The 24,011-nt window shown below is 37.3% G+C and overlaps 2 protein-coding genes across 2 annotated transcripts; one reads left to right on the forward strand and one right to left on the reverse strand.

Annotated features, from left to right (window-relative positions):
- Positions 1–18,115: 18,115 nt before the first annotated feature.
- Positions 18,116–22,382, reverse strand: alkbh1 (alkB homolog 1, histone H2A dioxygenase). The gene is made up of 6 exons (XM_057344249.1): positions 22,247–22,382; positions 21,433–21,541; positions 20,922–21,084; positions 20,258–20,348; positions 18,934–19,127; positions 18,116–18,657 (listed from the first exon to the last, which is right to left on the reverse strand). Exons 1-6 carry the CDS (start codon positions 22,373–22,375, stop codon positions 18,210–18,212), a joined length of 1,134 nt encoding a protein of 377 aa, XP_057200232.1. The 5' UTR covers positions 22,376–22,382; the 3' UTR covers positions 18,116–18,209.
- A 205-nt stretch (positions 22,383–22,587) lies between these two features.
- Positions 22,588–23,706, forward strand: slirp (SRA stem-loop interacting RNA binding protein). The gene is made up of 4 exons (XM_057344207.1): positions 22,588–22,695; positions 23,044–23,102; positions 23,189–23,296; positions 23,480–23,706. Exons 1-4 carry the CDS (start codon positions 22,611–22,613, stop codon positions 23,546–23,548), a joined length of 321 nt encoding a protein of 106 aa, XP_057200190.1. The 5' UTR covers positions 22,588–22,610; the 3' UTR covers positions 23,549–23,706.
- Positions 23,707–24,011: the final 305 nt, after the last annotated feature.

Below are 24,011 nucleotides of genomic sequence, written 5' to 3' on the forward strand. Positions count from 1 at the left end.
AATATTTTTCTGTGTTAATCAGAACAAAATGTATATAGGTTTGGAACTAGGGTGAGTAAATGATGACAGAATTTTTGGGTGGAATATCCCTTTAAATCACTGGCATTTTTATGTTCAAGTTAAATACATTAAAATACATTAGGAATATAAAACATATTTAAATTGGAATATCTTGCAGAATATTTGCATTATTTAATATTTTGCATTAACTTTATGCCATTTTCACCAACCAATTTGTATGACTGTAATGTGGCCAGATGTTTTACTGTAGCTTTTGCTTGTAATACTCAGTTTTCTTAAAAAAATTATTCGACTCTCCTGAATACAGTAGTGGAGAATATCTAGTTCAAACTTGATGATGTAAAAAAACAACAGTTGAACTATTACTACTATAATGTAGGCCTACAGCAAAAAAGAATACATAATTATTATGTAAACATACATATGTAAATATATATCACATTACTATAATTATTATTTGTTACTTCTTATTCATTTTCTATTATTCTATTTTATTGCAGTCTTAATTTAACCAAAAATGTATCAATTAATTTATTGAAAATAGTATAATTATTTAAATTATTTTGATTTTTCTTGACAAGCTTCTTTGAGATTTAGCCCCTGAAGCCAATTCTAGAGATGAACACAGTATGTATTAGTGCTGGAAAGAAACACTGTGGAAATAAACTCTGGAGATGGAACAAAACAAGGGTGGAGTGAACAATATGAGCCAGTTGGTGTCTCTCTTACATCACCGGTTGTGAAATCCCTCTAGGAGGAACTGTGGGGGATTTTGCCCGAATCAGGGCATTGCACGGTGCAGACTACACCCTGTGTATCCTGCAAAGGAGAAAAGCCTGATCACACCCTCTCGAAAAAGGCCTGATGCAGAGACAGTTATGACATTTATCTTATAACTTTATGTGAGCTTTGTTAAAGCTTAGGGCCAGATATACTTTATATGAGATTTTTAACAAATGTTATAGGCTGACCCTCATATCTTCCTGAATCCATTTATATTGCATACGCTCTATATGCTATCTTAACTTTACTCCTCCAGGCAAAACCAGGATTTTAACAGCATCCCCAAAGAATCATTGCCAAAAAACATCACACACAAACACTTTATCTCTCTTCTCGCTTCTTTTCCACACAGCAAGCTTTATATTTTCTCTCCCTCTTTACACAGAACAGCTCTGTGTGTTTAATTAAAAAACTATAAAGGAGAGAACTGTAGGAAAGACGTGGCCCCGAGTCTTGAGGAGCTCTTAATGCTCGTTCTTCTCCCTCACTTCATCTCGCTGCATTGACTTCTCACACACTGAACCTGGACCGTGGTTTATATAACCGACGGGTAGAATGTCACTCAAGGAGATTGGTGTCAGAGCTGATAACGTACCAAAGTGATCGGAGACCGAGATCTCGCCACATAATTATGGAACCTCTTGCTCGACGTGCATCTGGAAAGGAGTGATAAGAAAAACGCAGCTGATGGGAATAAAGCGTTTCTGAGCAGGGGGGTTGCAGGGGTACCACAGCGTCTCGCGGTCCCTCTATATCTCTCTCCAGCTGCTTAGATTTATGTTTGCTACACGCTCCAAATTCATTGAAATTGGAAAGTGAGTGAGTGAGAGAAAGGAGGGAGATGGAAACTGAGTAGGCCTAAAGGTAGCCGTTTTTTTTAAGCATACGTGGCGGCGCAGACGAACAGATGAAAACGTGATGTGTTTACTATAACCTTCTTCGTGCATTTTTATAAACAACTTCACGTTTATCAGCTATCAGTGCCTGTAAGACCTCATCAATTCAGCTGTGTGTCATACATTTGCTGCCATTTCTGGAGGTCATCCCTCCAACGCTGTAATTTCTCCAAGTCGTTCACATCATAAGCGCCAAAACATGTGTGTCATCCGGGGTTTATGTTTCAGGGCATGTAACTGCATTGATATGTATGAAATATGAAATAAATGACTCTTTTAGAAAGCTAATGGCACTTTAATGTTGTTGTTAACATTGACAAGAATATTCAAATTGGATCTTTACATTTTATGAAAAAAGGACTTAAAACTCATGATACTGGGGTTATGTCAGGGCTTTGCTATACGGTTGCTAAGATGCTTTTAGCATGATGCTAGGTAGCTAGTTAATGCTTGGTGTCCACCCTTATGTATCTGTAATATTCTAGTCTTAGAGATTTAAGAAGTCTAGTCCATACACAAAAATGATGAGTCGGAAAGCAAGCATTTTCTCAAAACAGTAATATTAACAGAAAAAAACATCCTCATTTTTAGACCCCTGTACATGATGGCTGTTGATTTATTTTAGTGTTTATCTACACAATCTTGTCACATAAACTTTGAGAGAATCTTACACATGATGATACAGCATGCCAGAAACACGTCACATGTATGATAGGTAACACGGGCTGTTATCAGTCTCCTCGCTGTCCCTCTTCATAACAACCCACATGACACCAGAAAAAAGGGCTACATTACAGAAAACTTATTACACCAGGAGAATTCACTGAACTAAACAGACAGAAATGAAGGATTGTCAATGGTCTAGTTCATCCTATTGGATGCTTCTTTTATGTTACAGGAAGAAAAAGCTGGAATATCCTTAGCCGGTATAACATTGGACCTGGTGCTGAACTGCTGGAAGTGTTTTGGATCCTCTTACATATAGTTCCTGGCTTCCTTTGGCTTTCCTGTTTGCTTTAGAACATTTGGAAGGAAACTTCTTTCTTCCTGGCTCCGTGAATCAGATTATGACACACAGGGCCTTGTGAAAACAAATGCAAATGGAGCCTCTGTCCATCCAGATTTATTCATTTCGAATGGAGAAATGAAACCTGGTTTGAAATTTATCTGAAGAAAAGTTTCATTAAAGTTTTAGAATGAGATTTTTGTTTTCTTGCTATTTGATTAATAATTGCAACACAAATCCCTATGGACCCTGATAGAAAACAGTTAATTATTACTAATAATATGCTGTGGAATATTATGGGGCTACCCATAAGAAAGAAAAATTACAGATGAGATCTCTTTAATATCCCAGTTATTGCTCCTTGACATCAATGAAATGGGAGGCAAATGGAAACTTTCTCCTGATATGTACAGTATCTTCTGAGAATAAGATACAGAAATTTCACAAATGTCTCCATTAGAAAAAGATCATAACAATGTTAGAAACTGAGCTAAGTTCTTCCAAGTCTCCAATAAAAAGTTCAATTCGAACACAAACATGTTTTTTATCATATTTACCCAAATCCAGATTATGCAATTGCTGCTGTCCTTCTAAAACCTTGTATTTCCATATTTCATGATTATTATTTTTCGTCACAAATCATTATTATTAGTCACCCTTTATGTTTTTCACTGGGTTTTACCTGTCAAACTTTGACAACACAGTCTTTAATAATAAAAAATTACAGCATTTTTTCCATTTCCTGAAAAACTGTGAATTTGGACATCCGAGGTTTTAGAAGGACAGCAACCTATGCAATAATTTCACAGCTCCATATGCATTGACTAAGTATGACTAAGATGATACTTAAAAATGAAACACAATTTATATAGAGCTCCATAAAATCTCCTGAGCTATAAAAGAGCAACCTCTGAGCAAAAAAAAGAGAGTATCTTATCTGATTCTTTCACAGCGTTCTCACACTATCAGATTCCCAAATGTGTGTAAACATGTTTGACTTAATCTTGATGTCCTCAGGCCACAATCAAGCAGAGGTGTCAAATAAGAGCTCCTGCTTCATTTACTCGGTGTCCTTTAGGTGACGCTAATGGACCACAGCATGCACATGAGAGACAAACCTGACTAAACTGTTCTGACAACAGTGCAGTGTTAATGCAGCTGGCATTGGTGATAATTTATTACCACAAAGCTTTCTTTATGCTTGATAAAGGAGTACTTTAATAAAAAAAGGTATTTACTTGTCTTGTACAAAAATAAAAAAATGTATTTGACATAGTCCTATACCAATTTGAAAAACACAAAACAACCAGATTATCTGATTATAGGTCATACATTTAAAAAGCAATACGTTTTTGTAACATCTACAGTGTTTTCCTGCGGTTTACAATGAGTTATTTAGCTCACACCTTTGTATCAACAAATGAAGAAAATTGCAAACAGTTTGCCATACAAGAGCTATCTTCTTGTTGTCCGTGCAACATTATCATATTTATCCTATATATTATATCAATGCCCCATTCATTCACTCATTCATTTACATCAGTGTAAAATAGTACATATTCACATTTAAGCCACCCCCAACAAAACTTTCTCTTCCAAATATTCATATAATAATAGACAACCTCAAACACCCTTTCATTTCATAAATAATATGTGGTTCCAATCACGGGTTGGTGTGCAAATACACACCTTTTGTTCTTCATTTTGCGGGCCTTTTATCAAAAGAGCTGTTGTGCGTTATGAGCGAAATAATGTAAAAGGTAACATATTCACATCAAAGCTAACATTGCCGTCCGCATTGCATACAGCGAGCATCTATAATGTTCCCGCCGCACTACATTACTCTCTGCATCTAACTTGGACCCAATTACAGGGGCCCTGGAACAATTTCACAGAGCTTGTCTGGCTACTCAGCAGATAGAGTTGCCATGGGAGCCAGCATGATTGAAAAAGAAAAATTATAGGCTGCCAAAGGAAGAGCGAGGGGGAGAGACAGACAAAAAAAAGAAAAGAAGATTTCCCTTTACCCACCATGCAGTGATATGAAGTGTAGACAATTGTATTTTTACCTTCAATACATCAATCTCATCAAATGATTTTCAGATCCTGAACAAGAAATGAAGTATATATATATACATATATATATATATATATATATAAAACATATTTATATTAATATATTACTATTTATTTATTCATGAATTTATTTTTACAATAAACATAAGATTGAAAAAATTACGTAAATGTTACATAAAAATGTAATGTAATGTTTTATTAACGGTATAAACTAGATGTAAAATATGTGTTCAAAAGAATTTATAGAGAAACTCTAAATTTCTATCAGTAACAAAGCAAAATTGTTTTCATAAATTTCTCTATCCCTTACAAACATACAGTGGTGATGTTTGCATTATCATTATCAAGGACAGCTTGGTATTTATCACAGTAATGTGCATATACCATGGTACACCAAGATACTTAATAAATACCACAGTACTGTATATGTTCAAAATAATTACGTTTCCATAAAAATGTGAAAAGTCTGTTTTGAGTGAGATCAAAATAATAGTTATGGTCATTGTTCATAGACATTGTCCATCACCAGCCAAGAGTAAAGACGGACTACTTGTTGTCACATTAATGCTAAACAGTATTTACAATACTTATTTAATGCTAAACTTACATCACATGACAGCAGTTTGAAGTTATAGCTGCACTCAGTTACATTATGCCATTACTATTTTCTCTGCTTATAACATTCCTCGGTTGTCTGATATCGTATGGAAAATGAGACAAAATTAGACCTAAACAGTTTCAACAAATGAAATTTCCCAAATCACAACTAATAAACCCTCCCTGTTATTCATAAACATTTACTCAGTAACTTTTAATCAAAGTGCAGCTGTGACAAGTCAGAGGAGATCTGGCCCTCCTGACTGAGACTTGAGTTTTTTTCTCCATTTATTTATCATTGGAGTTTGGGTTCCTCGCCACAGGGCCGTGTTGGCTTGCTCACCGGGAGACTGCTGATATTAGATTAGCTTAAAGGTTTGGTAAATTCCGTTTACATCGCTTTATTAGAATGATCTTGCTTGTTCTACAAACACCATGCACTTTACGGTGTTTTTCTTATTTTCTCCTGTAAAGCTGCTATGGAACAATGCACATTATGAAAAGCGCCATGTCATGAGTCATGAGTTTCACGGGATGCATGGACTGTGTGTACATCTCATTCACAGTATGTTGCTTTGGATATAAACGTCTGCCACATGCATAAATGTAAATGAAAGGGGAGCGACCACGGGAAGCTTTGATGTTCATTAATACCTTTGCACAGGGAGGAGTCAATTTTAGGACAGAAAACAACACACTGCACAAACACACATTTCTAAGTACAAGCCAAGCATCCCTGAACTCACAGCTTACTCCTGACCAAGTCGAAATATGTCACCAATAAACAAATGGTGTATAAAATAGCAGCAGGCTACAATACCCCAGCATCTCAAAAGCATTGCCTCATCCACGTTTCCATGGCAACGGGTGCAGGCCGATTAAAAACAATGTCTGTGCAAATAACATAATGGGCCATAATCAACACACCGGGAGGCCAGGGGCTCTGCCTTCTGAAAGCGCACATCACCATAACAACGGCAGCTGGTGTTCCTCTGTGTGTCTGAACATTTGCTCACCTAATCTGTGATTTTATGACAGAATGAAGAAAAGACAGAAAGAGAGAGAGAAGGGAGTGAGACATAGAGAGAGACCTGAACCCAAGATCTACTGTATTCTCAACCATTGTTGATAAAACGGCAACATTTCTGCTCTCTTGAAGACTGGAGAATATTTGATCATGTTGTCTTTTATCAGAAATATTAGGTTTGATATATAAATATAATAATCTGGTGGCAAGCTGTGATTTGTGCATTATTGTAGGAACTGTATTTATGGCATCAACAACCTCAGCCACGTACAGTAAAGTGATAGTTCACACAAAAATGAAATTTCTGTCATCATTTACACACCCTCCAGTCATTTCAATCCTTTATGACTTTTATTCTTCCGCAAAACACAAAAGAAGATATTTAGAAAAAATTTGTTAACTGGAGCCCATTCACTTTTTTTTGTCCATACAATAGAAGCAAATGGGGTCTAGTGCTGTTCGGTTACCAACTTTCTTCAAAATATCTTCTTTTGTGTTCTGCAGAAGAAAGAAAGTCATACAGGTTTGAAATGACAAGTGCGTGAGTAAATGATGACAGAAGTTTCATTTTTGGGTGAACTACCACTTTAAGTTTTGGTGTGTACTTTGACATTATCGTGGTGCTTGGAGAGGCAAAAACTGAAAAAAGAGAAACATGTCTCCCACCCACAGACATCAGCGTCGCTCCTGAGCATACATGAGCGCAGAGATCGCAGAGTCACTCTGGCAGGAAAAGAGTTTGTGCGAAGACACAAAACCGAGCTATGACTGATGTGTCTTATGTCTCACAACCAAACCAAACAAAACAAATAAATGAAAAGCACGGACCATTGAATAGTGTGACCTTTGAGAAGCTTAAAATTGTGTTCAAATGTAGCACTCGGTGACATTTCAAACACTCTGCTGAGTATGAAGTGTCTGAAAGCTTATACTGCAAAGTAGAGATATACACTAAGCTTGGAGCTGAATAAAATATTAGAAAAGGGAAAGAGGCATTTTAAAGACAAAAGTAAAACAGAGAAATAATGGATCACTTTCTTGCTGTATCTCAATCTAATGTCAAATATTTTTACTAACAGATCCTATACAGTAATTCCAGAGTGTTCATAATTACTGTAATACATAGAAAATCACATAACTATAATTTCACTATAGTCAATCTTTAGAAAAATGCATGAAAAATTTAAATGCACACATACAATACAATGTGAATGGGTGCTGGCGCTGTTCGGTTACCAGCTTTCTTCAAAACATCTTCTTTTGTGTTCTGCGGAATAAAGTCACACACATTTAAAATGATATGAGGGTGAGTAAATGACTAAGAACTGGGGTGAACTATCCCTTTAAGGTAGAAAGATATGTGCTTTTAGCATTCAAATGGTAACGAATAAACAATGTGCAAAGCATTTTATACTAAAGCAATAAGCCCCAAGAAGCAGTGGGTTACAGTGCATTTTATAACAGCTAAGGGCGTTGTGGCACGACGCGAAGCGGAGTGCCTAAAACCCCGTAGCTGTTATAAAATGCACTGTAACCCACTGCTTCGCGGGGCTTATTGCTTTTATAAAACGGTTATTCCATATGCTTAGCAAGGTTTCATAAAATAAAGTAAATAAAATGATATTTAGGCTATGTGGTGCGGTCAGCCGTTATATATTGAGGTATTTTATAACGGCTTAGAACTCCGCTCAGCCAATCAGAATCAAGGACCAGAACTGACCGTTTTATAATGTAAAATAAAACATCTAAAACCTCTCTATCTATTTCAGATGCTTAATATTCTGGTCATTCCTGACAAACCACAATGGCGAAATATGTTGCCTCTGACCAGCTCACCTCAGGACGCCAAACAGCTGTTCAGACAACTCTCTGTCTGCTCTTAAACCACAAAGCAAGGGCACATCCTAAGCCCACTAATGGTGTGGACACCGTTCCAGCAGACAACAATAAGGGTAGTTAAGATAAACTCAACCAAAACACAATCAAGCTGACACACACATACACACTTTCAATACCCACTGCCAATGAGAAGCACAGACGCATAATTCAGATGAAAGAATGCTATGAAATCAGTAGACAGAGGAATACTGGCATGACTGCTGTGCTAAATGTTGAGGAACAGTGTTGATTTTAGTTAAGTGATCATGTTTGGTGGCACTAGGGGGAGCGTTGTGCTCACAGAATGAAGGTACGGATGTGTTCCCATGCCACTGTCCTGTATCTCAATGTGACTGCTGCAGTAATTATTGGTAATGGCCGTGATTATAAAAATGACACAGCAAACGCAATTTTGGCCCGATTTGCAAAGCTAATGTTCTTTAATTAACTCCCCAAATGAGGGCTTTTGAAGGTAAAATCCTCTTTGTTCTTTGTGGTGAGGATAAATCATTGTAGTCACTAACATTTGTGTTGATATATATACTGTATATATACAGTACCTAATATGGTTACTAAAATCTTTAGTGCATTAGTTCAACTAAAAATAAAACGTCATCGTTTATTCACCCTCACGTCGTTCAAAACTTTGTATGACTTTCATCTGTGGAACACAAAAGAAGATATTTTGATAAATGTCTATGGTTTGGTGTCCATACAATGGAAGTCAATGGAGGCCAATTACCAACGTTCTTCAAAAACATTTTTCAGTTTGTAATGACATGAGTGTGAGAAAATTATTAAAGAATTGTCATTTTGGGGTGATTTATTCCTTTATGGCCCCCTTCATTGCCCACTACAATGTTGAGCTATCCACTAACAATTTAAAACTAAATGTATAGTTATAAAAATAACCAAACACCAGTACCCTATGTATATTTGTAGTTATATTACTAATGTTTTAGCTTATATTAATCATTTTAAGACTTTGTTAACACTGCTCTACAGGTTAAGAGAAAATGATGTGCAGCTTCTAGAAACAATACACATTTGCTACAAAGTGAATTGAAAACAGTCTGCAATAATACTAAATAACGATTACATACATTCTTACATTTTGCACGTTGTTAGTACTGTAAATACGGCATTGTTATTCCTGTCATATTTCATGTTGTGAGACAAACATTGCAGGTAAATCTCATGCAGCAGACAAAACGTTTCATGCAAATTTAATGTATTATAACCGAACGTAACGCTCTGACTCCCCTCGCTGATGGATGTCCGACTGTCTTCGCTGTAAATTTTGCGTTATGATCAACAGTGGCTCGTTCTTACCGCTGATTTAAGACAGAGACGTGAAGGGGCGGCCGGGTCTCGCACTCCTGCGCCCGCCTCACACCCCGGCGCCGCCACCTGCCAGCGTCAGGTAATGTGAGGTACGCTGGAAAACGGGAGGGCAACCGGGCAGAAACACGGCGCCAGCAGGAAGAGCAGATAAAGTGGCGGCAATAAAAATTATATGACTACATACATCATCCTGACAGCGTATAATTTTATCTGAGAGGGCAGGGCCTTTCTGCCTGCTTTGAAATGGATGTGGTACCTAGGACCCGACTGGTGCGCGTGGAGGTGCTAGAAAGTGAAGGTAGTCGAGAGCCATCTCATCTTCAGCTCTTTCCACATACATACTTGATGTTTCTCCGGGCGTGTGGGCGTTTAACAACATTTTACATAATGTTATGCTCAATGTCCTTTTGACTTCTGTAGGAAACTTGAGAATGTTACTTTTTGGGTACTGCTATAATTCTTTAGGGAAGCAGGGGAATAATTGAGTTCCTGACAATAGAATTGAAACGCATTCTCATTTGATGTAATTATAGAGGAACTCGAGTCAATCCAAAAATAGGATAATCACCATCGTGCAATTGGTGGAACTGTCTCAGCGGTATATTCGTGCGTAAGTGACAATTGCTTTGGTTAATGGAGAGGTGTTTGTGTGGCTTGCTTAAAGGGCCGCAGAAAGACCTTTCGCAAAACCAATTACTTTCCTCTATGCAGACTCCTATGGGATTCCTATTGTGCCAATAAAAATGAACGCAAACTTTAAAAAAACGAACAAAAATATACAATGAGAAAGAAAAAAAACACTTTGATAATGAAAACAATAAACTCAATTGCAAGAATGTGACATGATTTTCAAATAAACTGCTATTTTTCTTAACAATTTTCTAAGTTTAGTTTTTGCAAATAATAGTTTTGAATTCGCTGCTAGATTTTTCATTTGCGCTTTCCGAGTTTTCGTTTACGCTTCTCAATTTTTCGTTCGCCTTTCTGGCACAAATCTCACGTGTGGGCGGGACTTATGGCCACTTTACTCTCATTGGTTAGTGAGATTTGGATTGACAGCTCCCTGACCAGGAAGTCGAAACTGAAGCCATAGTTGCCAAGTCCGCTTATAATCCGCGACTTTGGGCTTGTTTTTTTGTCAAGTCGCGTTAAAAAATCATGAGTCGCGTGTTTATGGAGTCAAAGTAGGGTCCCATATATTTGCAAACAAAAAAAATGTTTTGCAAAAAAAAAAAAAAGTTTTGCAAACAAAAAAAATGTTTTGCAAAAAAAAAAAAGTTTTGCAAACAAAAAAAAAGTTTTGCAAAAAATAAAAAAGTTTTGCAAACAAAAAAGCGTTTTGCAAACAAAAAAAAGTTTTGCAAACAAAAAGAAAGTACTTTCCAAAGAAAAACTTTAGCACCAATGATTTTGCAACACATCTTTTCCTTTGCAGTACCTACTAATTCATTTGCGCCGCCCCTTTAATTCTGCGTTTCAGCCACCAGTGCTTTTGCGACTCGGTTTTTCCTTTGCGCTTCACTTTACTTTGCGTTTGGCTTTGTGACCCTGTTTTGACGTGGGGGAGGAGTCAACGGATTGGGGCGTGTATAACGGGTCTGGGCATGCCTTCCTCGTTACGTCATCAGTGTGAGTCACAGTAGACAACAGTTGCAACGGATCGATCGTCATGGCAGAGCAGAGGAGGCAGATCTCAAGTATGTCTAGGTGATTGTTTTTACAATTAAATCTGTGTTTTGTTTCTGTTTGTTAACTAAAATGTATATTAACACGTTTGCTCAAGTTAAAGAACTTCGAGATCAATAAATGCGGGGTTTTTTTAAGCAGTATGAATGGCTGCTACATGTATTCTACAGGCCAACAGACAACGCAAGTGGTAATCAATCTGCCAAAAACGAAATGGTTATTACACTTTCACTGTATAAAATGCTGTATATATTTACCTGTTGTATTAGTTGTAGTACATATACCATGGTTAAACTATGGCTCCTGTAGTAAAACCATGGTAAATGGGTCGTATAACTTCACTCACTAGACTTATAAAATATACCTTGCTTTAACTTGCTGATTCTCTGTACTCAATGCACATCCTTGGCATTGTTGTGCATGTTTATATGAACTGTGTTATTTGCTCTTTACTCTGTGGCTCATATGCAGATGCCTCTGTTCAGACACAAGACACTTTACATAGCTTAGATATTACAGTAAGTATCTTTATGTTTAGAAAGGTTCCATGATTTGTGTAAACATGTTAATGCTCATATAAGGAGTAAATAATTCTGTTGTTTTTCCTTTGTTTTGGCTACAGGTGTTGTGCTCTGGAAGAAATGCAATGAAACATCCAAGGCTCAACTCACACGATCATTCTGTTGGATCATTTACATACACTGGATTCTTAACCATGTTACTTGGACAATCAATGACTGTTTTTGTTTTGTGGTTGTTAAGAATAAGTACCTTGTTTGTCCTCAGCTGTTAACTACCCGCTGATCTTCAGAAAAATCATCCAGTTCTTGCACATTCTTTGCTTTACCAGCATCATATTATGATATATGGCTCAGCAAAATGTCTCCATACCGACGTTTACCTGGTCTGAACTATATCTGTATGATGGACACATCTGCTACAACCAGCATTTGGTCACATTTTCAGACAGCATATCATTTTATTTTAACTTTTATACCTCAACAAAATTTTTGGTATCATATGATTTTAGCAGAATTGTAACAGAATCAAAACAGAAATGTAAAATCATCTTAAAGCAGTTTAAAGGTTACTTGTAGTGATACAGTATGTTAATGTGCCTATTCCCCATCACAAAACTTTCGGTTTTATTCTTGACTAACTGTTTATTTATATTGTTAATAAAACAAACACATTTGATACTTTTAAAGCACATTTTAATCTCACTTTTATATTGAAAACGTGACTGTTGATTACTTACTGTGTAGACACATGTGGAAAAATGCATAATAATAATAAACATTTAAACTAAAGCATGTCATCCAACTGTATTTTGTTCCATCATTTGTGCAAAATAGCAGCGTAAGCTTTCAGCCTAATGTTCTAATAATTGAAGCCTTTTCAAACAGTGACTGTATGATGTAAAGAACTTTAAGAAACTTATAAACAACTATTACAAAAGATACAAACATTCACTTATGCTCAATCAGGTAACATTATACAGTATATTAAGAATCCAGTGTATGTAAATGATCCAACAGAATGATCGTGTGAGTTGAGCCTTGGATGTTTCATTGCATTTCTTCCAGAGCACAACACCTGTAGCCAAAACAAAGGAAAAACAACAGAATTATTTACTCCTTATATGAGCATTAACATGTTTACACAAATCATGGAACCTTTCTAAACATAAAGATACTTACTGTAATATCTAAGCTATGTAAAGTGTCTTGTGTCTGAACAGAGGCATCTGCATATGAGCCACAGAGTAAAGAGCAAATAACACAGTTCATATAAACATGCACAACAATGCCAAGGATGTGCATTGAGTACAGAGAATCAGCAAGTTAAAGCAAGGTATATTTTATAAGTCTAGTGAGTGAAGTTATACGACCCATTTACCATGGTTTTACTACAGGAGCCATAGTTTAACCATGGTATATGTACTACAACTAATACAACAGGTAAATATATACAGCATTTTATACAGTGAAAGTGTAATAACCATTTCGTTTTTGGCAGATTGATTACCACTTGCGTTGTCTGTTGGCCTGTAGAATACATGTAGCAGCCATTCATACTGCTTAAAAAAAACCCGCATTTATTGATCTCGAAGTTCTTTAACTTGAGCAAACGTGTTAATATACATTTTAGTTAACAAACAGAAACAAAACACAGATTTAATTGTAAAAACAATCACCTAGACATACTTGAGATCTGCCTCCTCTGCTCTGCCATGACGATCGATCCGTTGCAACTGTTGTCTACTGTGACTCACACTGATGACGTAACGAGGAAGGCATGCCCAGACCCGTTATACACGCCCCAATCCGTTGACTCCTCCCCCACGTCAAAACAGGGTCACAAAGCCAAACGCAAAGTAAAGTGAAGCGCAAAGGAAAAACCGAGTCGCAAAAGCACTGGTGGCTGAAACGCAGAATTAAAGGGGCGGCGCAAATGAATTAGTAGGTACTGCAAAGGAAAAGATGTGTTGCAAAATCATTGCTGCTAAAGTTTTTCTTTGGAAAGTACTTTCTTTTTGTTTGCAAAACTTTTTTTGTTTGCAAAACGCTTTTTTGTTCGCAAAACTTTTTTATTTTTTGCAAAACATTTTTTTTGTTTGCAAAACTTTTTTATTTTTTGCAAAACATTTTTTTTGTTTGCAAATATAGGGACCCTACTTTGACTCAACCGTATGTTGCGTTTTTTTGGGCTTATTTAAAAATTATTTATTGCTTGTTAGGAAAATCTGACAAGCAACTTCGTTTCTTTACATTTATGGTCACAGTTTTACTCCATGCATTGATTGACACAGCTAATAGCCAATCAGTGCAGTAATATAAATTCTGTAGCGTAATTCGTCAAAACATTGACGAACATCCCCCTCTTCCCTGATTGGAGAAAATTCAACGTGCACTGCAGCCAGGCGCGTGACGTTGTAATCTAAGCGATTACAGTTAGATGGACACAAGACATGTAAATTTTAGCAAACAATGCCACCAACAAAGTGGTCCAAGTATGGAAAAAAATACAACAAAGACTGGGAAAAGGATGCACAATTAGAGACTGGATATGTCAAGTGCTCGGTGATCAAAGCAAAGCGATGTGCAGGTACTGTAAAACGGAGATTCGTGCTCACCATGGAGACCTCCTACAACATGCAAAGACAGACAAACATAAGAGGAATGCCAAACCATTTTCCTCAACACGTCTAACAGATATCGGGTTTACAGTGTCAAAACCTTCTACTACAAATCAAAAGGCTGAGCTTCAGCTAGAAGCTATATTGCTTGCCACACAGCAGTCAGTTCAGTTGATCACTTGGGTGAATTAGTAAATTCGGCCTTTGAAACGGATTTGAGCATCCATCGTACAAAATGTACAGCACTTATCAACAATGTAATAGCCCCCTGCATGTTCAATGACTTGATGAAAGATATCGGAGAGACTCAGTATTCACTGGTAATCGATGAGAGCACAGATGTCGCTTCGGTAAAGCAGCTGTGTATGGTAGTGCGTTACTTCAGTGTCTCACTGAACAAAATTGTTTCAACATTTTTGGGCTTGCTTAGTGGATATGCAGGGAGAGACGGCAGAAGCAATCGTGACGACACTGACTCAGTTTCTAGACAGTGTCGGTCTTGATTTCAAAAAGTGCGTAGGAATCGGAACTGATGGCTGTAGTTTAATGGTTGGACGGAAAAACTCAGTTTATACTCACCTTCTCAAAAAGAATGAGAAACTACAACTGCTTAAGTGCGTGTGTGATTCGATTCAACTTTGTGCCAGCAAAGCCGTTGAAACACTGCCTCGCAATCTCGAGTTTTTAATTTCACATTCGCACAACTGGTTTTCTCACAGTGCTCTGAGGCGCAGAGAATATTCCAAAATTTACCAATTAATCAACCCCGGTGAAACGCCACTTATGCTAGTGCAGCTTTTAGGCACTAGATGGCTCTCCATATATGATTGCTGTGTTTGTGTACTAAAGCAATGGGACGAGCTGAAGTTACATTTCCAGCTGTGCAAAGACGCAAAACGGTGCTATGATGCAGAAGTGCTCTACCAGATGTACTGTGATCCCTTGAACAAACTGTACCTGGAGTTTCTTATGCCTATTTTACACAAGTTTTCTAGAGTCAACAAATTGTTCCAACTCGAAAATGGGAATGCATTTAAAATGCTGGACTGCCTACAGTCATTTTTTCGTACACTTATCTCAAGAGTAATTACACCTTGCGCCATTCCTCCTTCTGATTCCAAACTCCTTGATGTCAATTTGAATGACACAGCCAATCATCTGCCCTTGTGTGCAGTTAATTTCGGCGTGCAGTTTACTATTGTTCTTGGAGAAGCAAAGCTCGACATCACTGCCGAAACAAATATGAAGAACAGATGCCGTGATTTCCTTCTGGAAGCAGCAAAGCAGGTGCAGAATAGGCTGCCAGCAAATATCAATACCTGGAAATCCATGGCATCATTCAGCCCATCCGTGATCCTGTCACAGAACAAACCACAGTTAGCCACAGTATCCATGCTGAAGATGTACGCTGGTGATCTCGGGGCCCTGGATGCACAGTATCAGGCAATCAACTTCCAGGAGTGGAAAACAAAAGATGACTGTCAAGCAGAACAGTTCTGGGCTGAAGTTCTGAACTACAAGGACAGCAGTGGAGAGCAGTGTTTTAAAGATCTGGCCCTGTTTGCACTGTCCCTTCTTGCGATGCCTTTGAGCAATGCCGACGTTGAAAGGGTTTTTTCACAAATGAACCATGTAAAATCTAAACTGAGGAACAGAATGGGCCAGAAGACTCTCAGTAGCATATTGTGCATTCGCTACGGCCTAAGAAGACTCGGGATTTGCTGCAAGGACTTTGTCCCAAGCCAGGAGATGTTGCAGCGCTTCAGTGTTGGGATGTACAGAGATGGAGAGGAGACAGGGGAGAAGATAGATGGTGCAGGGGAGGAGAGGGATGACTTTTTTTTATAAGGTAAATTTGTAATTTTTACAATGATTTTGTAATGAATTAATTATCACAGGCTATAATAAAAAAACAAGTAGTCATATAGAATACTAATAATAGTAGACACATTTGGTTCTAATTCATTTTATTAAGCTATAAATATGTGGCTGTGTTGCTCCCCTTAATGCTCTCATCTTTTTCTTCTTTTCCATCTCTCCAACCCTATTCTGCTCACAGTTGATCGAAGATGAGTGGATAGTGCGTGCCCTCACGCTTTGTTGCAGTTTGCTGATTTTTGCTAAATAATTTCTGCTCTTCTTTTTAAAATAAAAGAGTGGTTCCAGTTTAATATGTTGCAGGCTCATTCATTGTAATAAACAGTTAATGATAAATTAGATTGATGATAAATAAATAATCGAATCATATTGGGCTTGTTTTGGGCTTGTTTTTAAAGCTGAGGTTGCTTATTTGTCTCGCGAGAGTTGGCAACTATGCTGAAGACAGTGCAGCGGATTAGAGAGCAATCTGCTTTTTGTTTATTGCTTTCATAAAGACCCGCAATGATCATGCCAGTGAATACAATGTGCTTTAATTGTAAACACCGATGGCCTTTTATTACACTGTTGTACAAAATTGTTACCAAGCTAACAGTTTTTGGTTCCCAAAACATTCCTAGAACGTTAATATTTGGTTCCCGAAAAAATAATGTTTGCTGGATTTCTCTCACTACAACATCTTCACCCAAAAAAGGCCCCAAATATGTCATGATATTAGCATCTTAACGTCTTTATAGTTTCCTTTTTGGACATGCACCTTGGTTTTGTAGTACTTCTGAAAAGTTCACGAATGTTATATATTAAAGGAACAGTTCACCCAAAGCAAACTGTTCTGGCGCACTTTTGACTACCATTGTTATTTTTCCTACAATGGTAGTCGATGGTGGCCAAGAACTGTTTGGTTACAAGCATTCTTCCAAATGTCTTTCTCTGTGTTCATCAGAACAAAGACATTTACACAGATTTGGAACAACTCAAGGGTGAGTAAATGATGACAGAATTTTTATTTTGGGGTGAACTGACCCTTTAAAATGACATGCTACCATGTGTTTGGATAAACATCACAGCATATAACCCACCAGGTTTTCAAAGCTTTTGGATTGACAAGCTGGGTGGCACCCCTGAACCACTCTGGTAGGACTACACAGCATGTCTGCTTTTACAGCATACGAGAAACATTAATCTTACAAATCCTAGATGCAGATGTCCACTGATAGCGCTTCACGAGAGGCAAGCGTAGTGACAGCTGTGTTTTGTCGCCATGGAAACGCAGACTGCAGCGCTTACTGCCACAATGGCCGTGTCAACGTGGGTCCCTCAGGGAACTTGTCATAGGCAATGTCACACCAGCTCTGACACGTCGAGACACTGCTTGACCAGATTAAAAAGATTATACGCCGTCTCCCTGGTTTTCCTCTGAAGGTCAGGTCTGTTTAGTGTTACAGCCCTGGGTGAGCAAACATGGCATCCGGCCTTAAATCAACAGACGTGTGCTCGGCAAATTGTCACGACTCACGACAGACTGAGCTGAATGTCAGCGCTGTTCTCCAGACTGGGACGCATTGTGTGTGAAGTTGGTCATGACAGAGTAAAATGAAGAACTGAGCTTCAAGTCGAACTGACTTGACGTAGGACGAAACAGACTGCGAAATTCTAACACCTGCTCTGAAAGCCCCTCGTGAAGAGTCATTACCCGGGAAGTGATCAAAATATTGCATTTACATGTACAAGCAACATAACAAGGAAGTGTTGCCGAGCATTCCCAAGGAACACAGATACTGATAAAAGTTGCATAATGTTTAATATCAGGTGCATTTAGCATAAATAAAACAAATAAAATAATGAATGTACAATTGTCCTCAAAGCACAAAACAGACATTATGAGTCTCGCTCATAGGCTGATTCTGTTTTTCTCTTCTTATGTGTTGCAGCTTCACAGTCTTCATCTGATTTTTGACAGCTGTCCGTAGATGTGTGTGCCGCCCCGCTCAGTGTCTCTGTACTAGGGAAGGTCTGACCGGATCCCAGTACTTGTCTAACCGTCACATTCACTCGAGACGTCTGCAAGTACCAGGAGCAAACCTTCCAATCGCCCTCATTCACGTTCTGAATGATGTCATCATTCTGCGGTTCACTCTTTAGTGTCTGGCTCAGGCAGGATGGCAGTGGGTTTCCAGCAGGGGCAGGAACAATGCAGGGCACTGCGTGATAGAGCAGACGGCTGGGTCCTGACATCACCATTATGTCACCACTGTGCATGAACATGGCGGTGGGGCGGTCCTCCCTCTTAGCCCCACCCAGCAGGAAAACTGCAGTCTGCCCAAAACTGGTCAAACATTCAAACTTTAATTTACTTCAAATTGCGTATTATATTTTATGGATAACACGCAGGATAAATGAATTTATTATTGATGTAAAAAAAATCACCATTGGCATAAATAAAACAAGTCTTGCAAATTCAAGAAGGAAAGACAAAGGCAGTGTAACATATTTAGGTAAACTTAGGTTTTGGTTCAGTGAGTTCTGTATTTATTAGACTGATAGTGCAAAGCTAATCCAGAACTTCAGCGAAGTCCAAATTTGGTTAACAAATATCCCTCACCTTAAAGAAAGCAAAGGTCGGGTGTGATCGAGCTCTGATTCGTCAACATGGATTCCGAGAGACGAATCTGAAAGGTAGTAGTTGAGAATGCCCGCCTCTGCATTAAAGCCGGGAAAGCCACAGGCTGCTGCTACTTTGTGGGACAGCGAGTGAAGTTCAGTGGGGAAGGGAGTGAAGTGATCTGGAGAGTACGTCTGCAAAAGAATGTAAATATGTTAAAACAATAAACCACTCTACATGCTTCATTTAAGGGCATAATGGTCATAGTGACAGTAAAGTATCCCCCGTGGGATTTGAAGCTGCAACCTTTCGATTATCAAGTGATATGTTTGATCACTATACAACAACATCTAGATGCTCTTTGATCATAAAAAAAAACTCAAATGTAAAAATCAATAAAATATGTGGCATCACACAAATATCACTTTAACAAGTTGAAGTGTTAACAAAACTGTTGAAATGTACTTCAATTTTCCTTGGTTTCACAGTAGATCTTGTAATAACTAGACACTCATATGAGCACAGCCTCTCCAAAGAGCTGAACTGAAGTACTGCATCTGATCTGAGTAAATGCCTCAGCCTTCAGATCTACTTAAAGAGATGAGGAAGCGTCTCTGCTTAAAATTCCCCGATTGCCGTCGTCAGACGTTCGTCGGTGTCAAACTAAGATCAGAGCTAATGAATCCGGTATGCACCTCCTGACTGATTTAATAGGACAGAAGACTAAACACTTTTATGTAATTAGCATATAAACGAGACAGGCAGACATGAGGCCTGTACAATTAGAGATGAAATGTCCTGAAAGAAGCAAATAATGCTAATAAGATCACGGCCGGTGTGAGATCTCCCTGTCTCTGGGAAAAACAATAGGTCCACGGGAAAAAAACAAAGAAAAAGATTTATTGCCATGTAACGTTAAAAGCAACTGATGCAGTTTATGTTGATAATATTATATAGCTCTCTAGAATACTTAAAACTGTTGACTGTTGTCAATAGCAAGGCTGTATAGACGGTTTCAGCGGCAACAACATAAACATTATGCGGCCCAAACTTAACCTCCGGTAGATCGCCGCAAAGAATCCATGACTGTTGAGTAGTTATAAATTAATTTAATCAGATGAACATATAATACAATATTAATTCATATTAATATAAAATAAACGGTTATATTTTAAGCATTAAAAACTAAGTTAACATTAAGTTAACATCGGGCCAGCTGTGCATCCGATGAAACCGTCTATAACTGTGATTGTGTTTGGTGAGATTTGGCAATGTGTTTAGCAGTTGAAATTTGAACACAATGATAGAAAGTGACTGCAGGTACCTTGGAGTTCCAATCATAGTGATATCCGAGAGTCACCCAGCGCAGCTTTTCTAGAAGAGTCTTGGGCTCTCTTTTCCCAGAGCCTTTCCTCCTGCAATAATTCACAGATCCATTCAGATACGAAACAGTGGGACACAGATCGCGTACAGTGCAGATGCACAAACATTTAACATAAATGTTGAGCGATAAACACACCTCAGATCTACAATCTATGAGAAATTACCAGCACAAAGAAAGTATCTTTGGGACATCAGCATTATAGTGTGGAGTACAAATTTAATAAGTACTTAATTTACTTAAATTATATACAAAGACTGAGATAATAGTGAACTTAACTCAGACTCAGAATAAACAACAGTGTGAAAATAATACAATTCATGTTTTGAAATTGTTTTGGGAAAATCAGCCCATTTTAAAATATAAGTTAAGTAGGGTAAATTCAGGTAAAGTGGAACCATTTTTTGACAGTCATCTCAAGACATTTGACTACATTTTCAACAGAATACCATTTGTTCAAAATAAAATATAAATGTTACTTTTACTTGTAATAATGTATTTGTAGCTTACCACAGCGTGTTTGTTCTAACAAATACAAAAAAGGAATTTATCATTATAACATGATAAAGCGTAACCCTGATAAACAAAGTCAATTAAAATGCCGTACTGAATGGCATCTATGCTTTTCTCCCAGATGTTCTCTGTCTCTGCAGGTGACATATGCATATCCAGGTTGCACACGTTTGGTTTCTGTGGATAGTTTTTTAGGCACTGCTTTACCCAGTATTGCTGAGACCCTGGCAGGAACGGGTTGGATATAAAAATAAACCCTGAAATCCAAAATTGATAACATGGTTATAAAACAGTTCATGTAAATTCATAAACAATTAAACAGAAATATATTGGGGTTTCCATTAACAAAAGTTTATGGAAAAAGACTTCTTCAGCGCTCTGTGCTACTATAACATGCATAGGAATCCAAAACATTCAACTGTAACAGTGCAGTAGTAAATAAAGCAAAAACAGTAACAATTGTTGACACAAAAACAATTGTGATTATGCAATATGGCAGATATCAGCCAATTTTATTTTACATTAAAGATATTGACCGAAAGTCTACTGCCAGAACATTAATATTGAGAAAGACAGAATCTGCAACTGTCCAATCAAAACCACACCTGGATATCCATGCAGACCAAAGGCTCTCCAGTCTTTTACTGGTTTAAGACCCGCATTGGAAACTTCTTCCTCATTTAAAGGGCTGGAGTTAAGCTCACAATGAAAAACCTATTGGCAAAGATAGCAAAGTAGGTATTAAAGTAACAGTGCAAAACTGTGAATCAAACCTGAATATTCTGTCATACAGTAGCACATCTTGTTTACAACTAATACGACAATTCATACTAATTTGATGTATGTCAGAACTGTACTATCACCAGATTAGTTCTGCACACCTGACACTGTATAAGTCAATCGTGTACTTACACAAATATTCAACTTTAACGATACTACATAGTTCATTAAGTTCTCACTTTCCAGCTGATCACAATATTATCCAGAATTTACCAGTGTTTCTTTTTCAAGGAACAATGTTCCATGTACTATAAAGGCTATTATTAAATTATGTTCTAATAACTAATACAAATAATCTTTAGAGTAACATTTTATTGCAATATGTTTATGTAAGTCTTTAAGTCATCCCTTACGAAAATAAACCATGTTTTTTTGTGGTACAAGTGTAGTAACCATGTTTTTTTGGTGCATTGATTACTTGGGGCAAAACCATGATTTTACTAGTTACCATCGTTTACTATGGTTTTTACAAAAACATGGTTTTCAAAACCATGGTTATTTTGTGATAACCATTGTTTTACTACAGTAACCATGTTTTTTTGGTTTTAACTGTAGTAAAACCATGGTCAATTTTCGTAAGGGATTGAGTTAAGGAGACGTTTATGGGTGTCAAATAACTCAAAAGTCCGAATGACTCACCTTGTCATTATTAAGGGGTTTAGAGAAATTAATAACCTCACTGAAGTCTGGAGGAGGATTTCTCCGCTTATAAAATTTAAACAATTTCCTAAACGCATCCTCTCCATGCTCCACAATGGAGGCCGCCATCTTTACCGTCATCGTGTGAACTTTCAACTCATGACGTCAACATTACGATGTACAACGCGATAAACAAATTATTTATACGAAAACTGAATAAAGCAATAATGATAAAGGTAAAAACTTTTGATTAAGGTTGCTTTTAAGTATTTATAATGATATTATTAATTATATGCTTGAAGGAATATGTTTTTCTTGTCACGTGATCAGGGTCAGCGGCAGCTCCATTCGCCAAGGACGTAACATGGCAGCGGCAGCAGCAGCAGCAGCAGCAGGCAAGAAGGTCTATGAGGTTTTTGTGTCAAAAGTGCCATGGACGATCGCAACCAGTAAGTAATAATTGTCGTGTTAATGAAATAACAGTTGAATAAGCGAGTAGTATTTGCCTAAACGTATTAACAGTCTCTAGAGATGTACGTTTTTCGATGAAGCGTTACCATTCATGCTCATCATAAAATATGCTGTTTGACTATTATGAGCTACATTTACATCAAATAATTGTCTGTTTTATTAGACTATATGAATGAAATAGTTATAATTCCCGAATCCTAAATACAGTCTTTGAAGTTTTGTCGCCATTGCACAATTCAAAAATGGACTCACTCGGCTAATGTCTAGTAGAATATTGTTTTACTTGTGTGCAATTGTCTGATGCATTGCAATGTTTTCTGTTTTAGGGGAAATTAAAGAGTACTTCGGACAATTCGGTCAGGTGAAGAAATGTCTCCTGCCCCTTGTAAGTATGAAGTTCAGTAATGTGTTTCGGTATCTTTTCTGAAAAAACTCACTGAGTTGCAATGAGTTTTTTTTACTGTTTTACAGGATAAAGAGACAGGCTTTCATCGGGGGTTTTGTTGGATAGGGTTCAATACAGAAGAGGGATTGCAGAATGCACTTCAAAAGGATCCTCACATTATTGAAGGAGCAAAGGTGAGTCAGGAAATACTTTTTCTCATGTTTGTGAAATAATGCCTATTAGTAGTACCTCTAATCTGAATATCCAGCTCTTTACAGTGTGAATGAGCAATCTGAAATGGTTTTCTGGTATCTCTTATAAATACTGTCTGTATCATAATAAAATAAATAATAATTTTAATCTTTGTTTTATTGCAGCTTCAGGTACAAAGGAACAGAAAGGTATTCATCGGAAGAAAATCAAACAAAGAAGCAGAAGACAGCTAAAAATGACATATTTTTGTGTGGAGTGTAATCCAGAGTCAAATGTTGTCCTTTAAAATATGGAACTTCTATTTATTGTTCACGTCTCTTAATGTGACATTGATTTGTATCATAGTAAAACTTTTCCATTAAAATGTCACCATTTTTGACTATGGGATAAAGGATTTTCATTTATGACCTTTGAGTCAGACAGTTTTCAGTTTATATCTGCAATATATACAAAATTAAAATAGTGTCATTACAGATACTTAGGCAAAATTGATCAGTGTTTTAAATGTAACAGTATGTAACAATTTGAGTGTCATGTATTGCTTTAGATTATTTATCAGCATTGTTAATTTAAATAGAAATTCAGGAGTTAATTGAAGTTCATCAAGGCTACGTCCACAATGACTCTTCCAACGATATGGTCACCAGTGTTGGGTAAATTACTCTGAAAAAGTAATTAATTACTAGTTACTAATTA

The sequence above is a fragment of the Triplophysa rosa genome, linkage group LG10 (genome assembly GCF_024868665.1).
Source record: "Triplophysa rosa linkage group LG10, Trosa_1v2, whole genome shotgun sequence".
NCBI lineage: Eukaryota > Metazoa > Chordata > Actinopteri > Cypriniformes > Nemacheilidae > Triplophysa > Triplophysa rosa.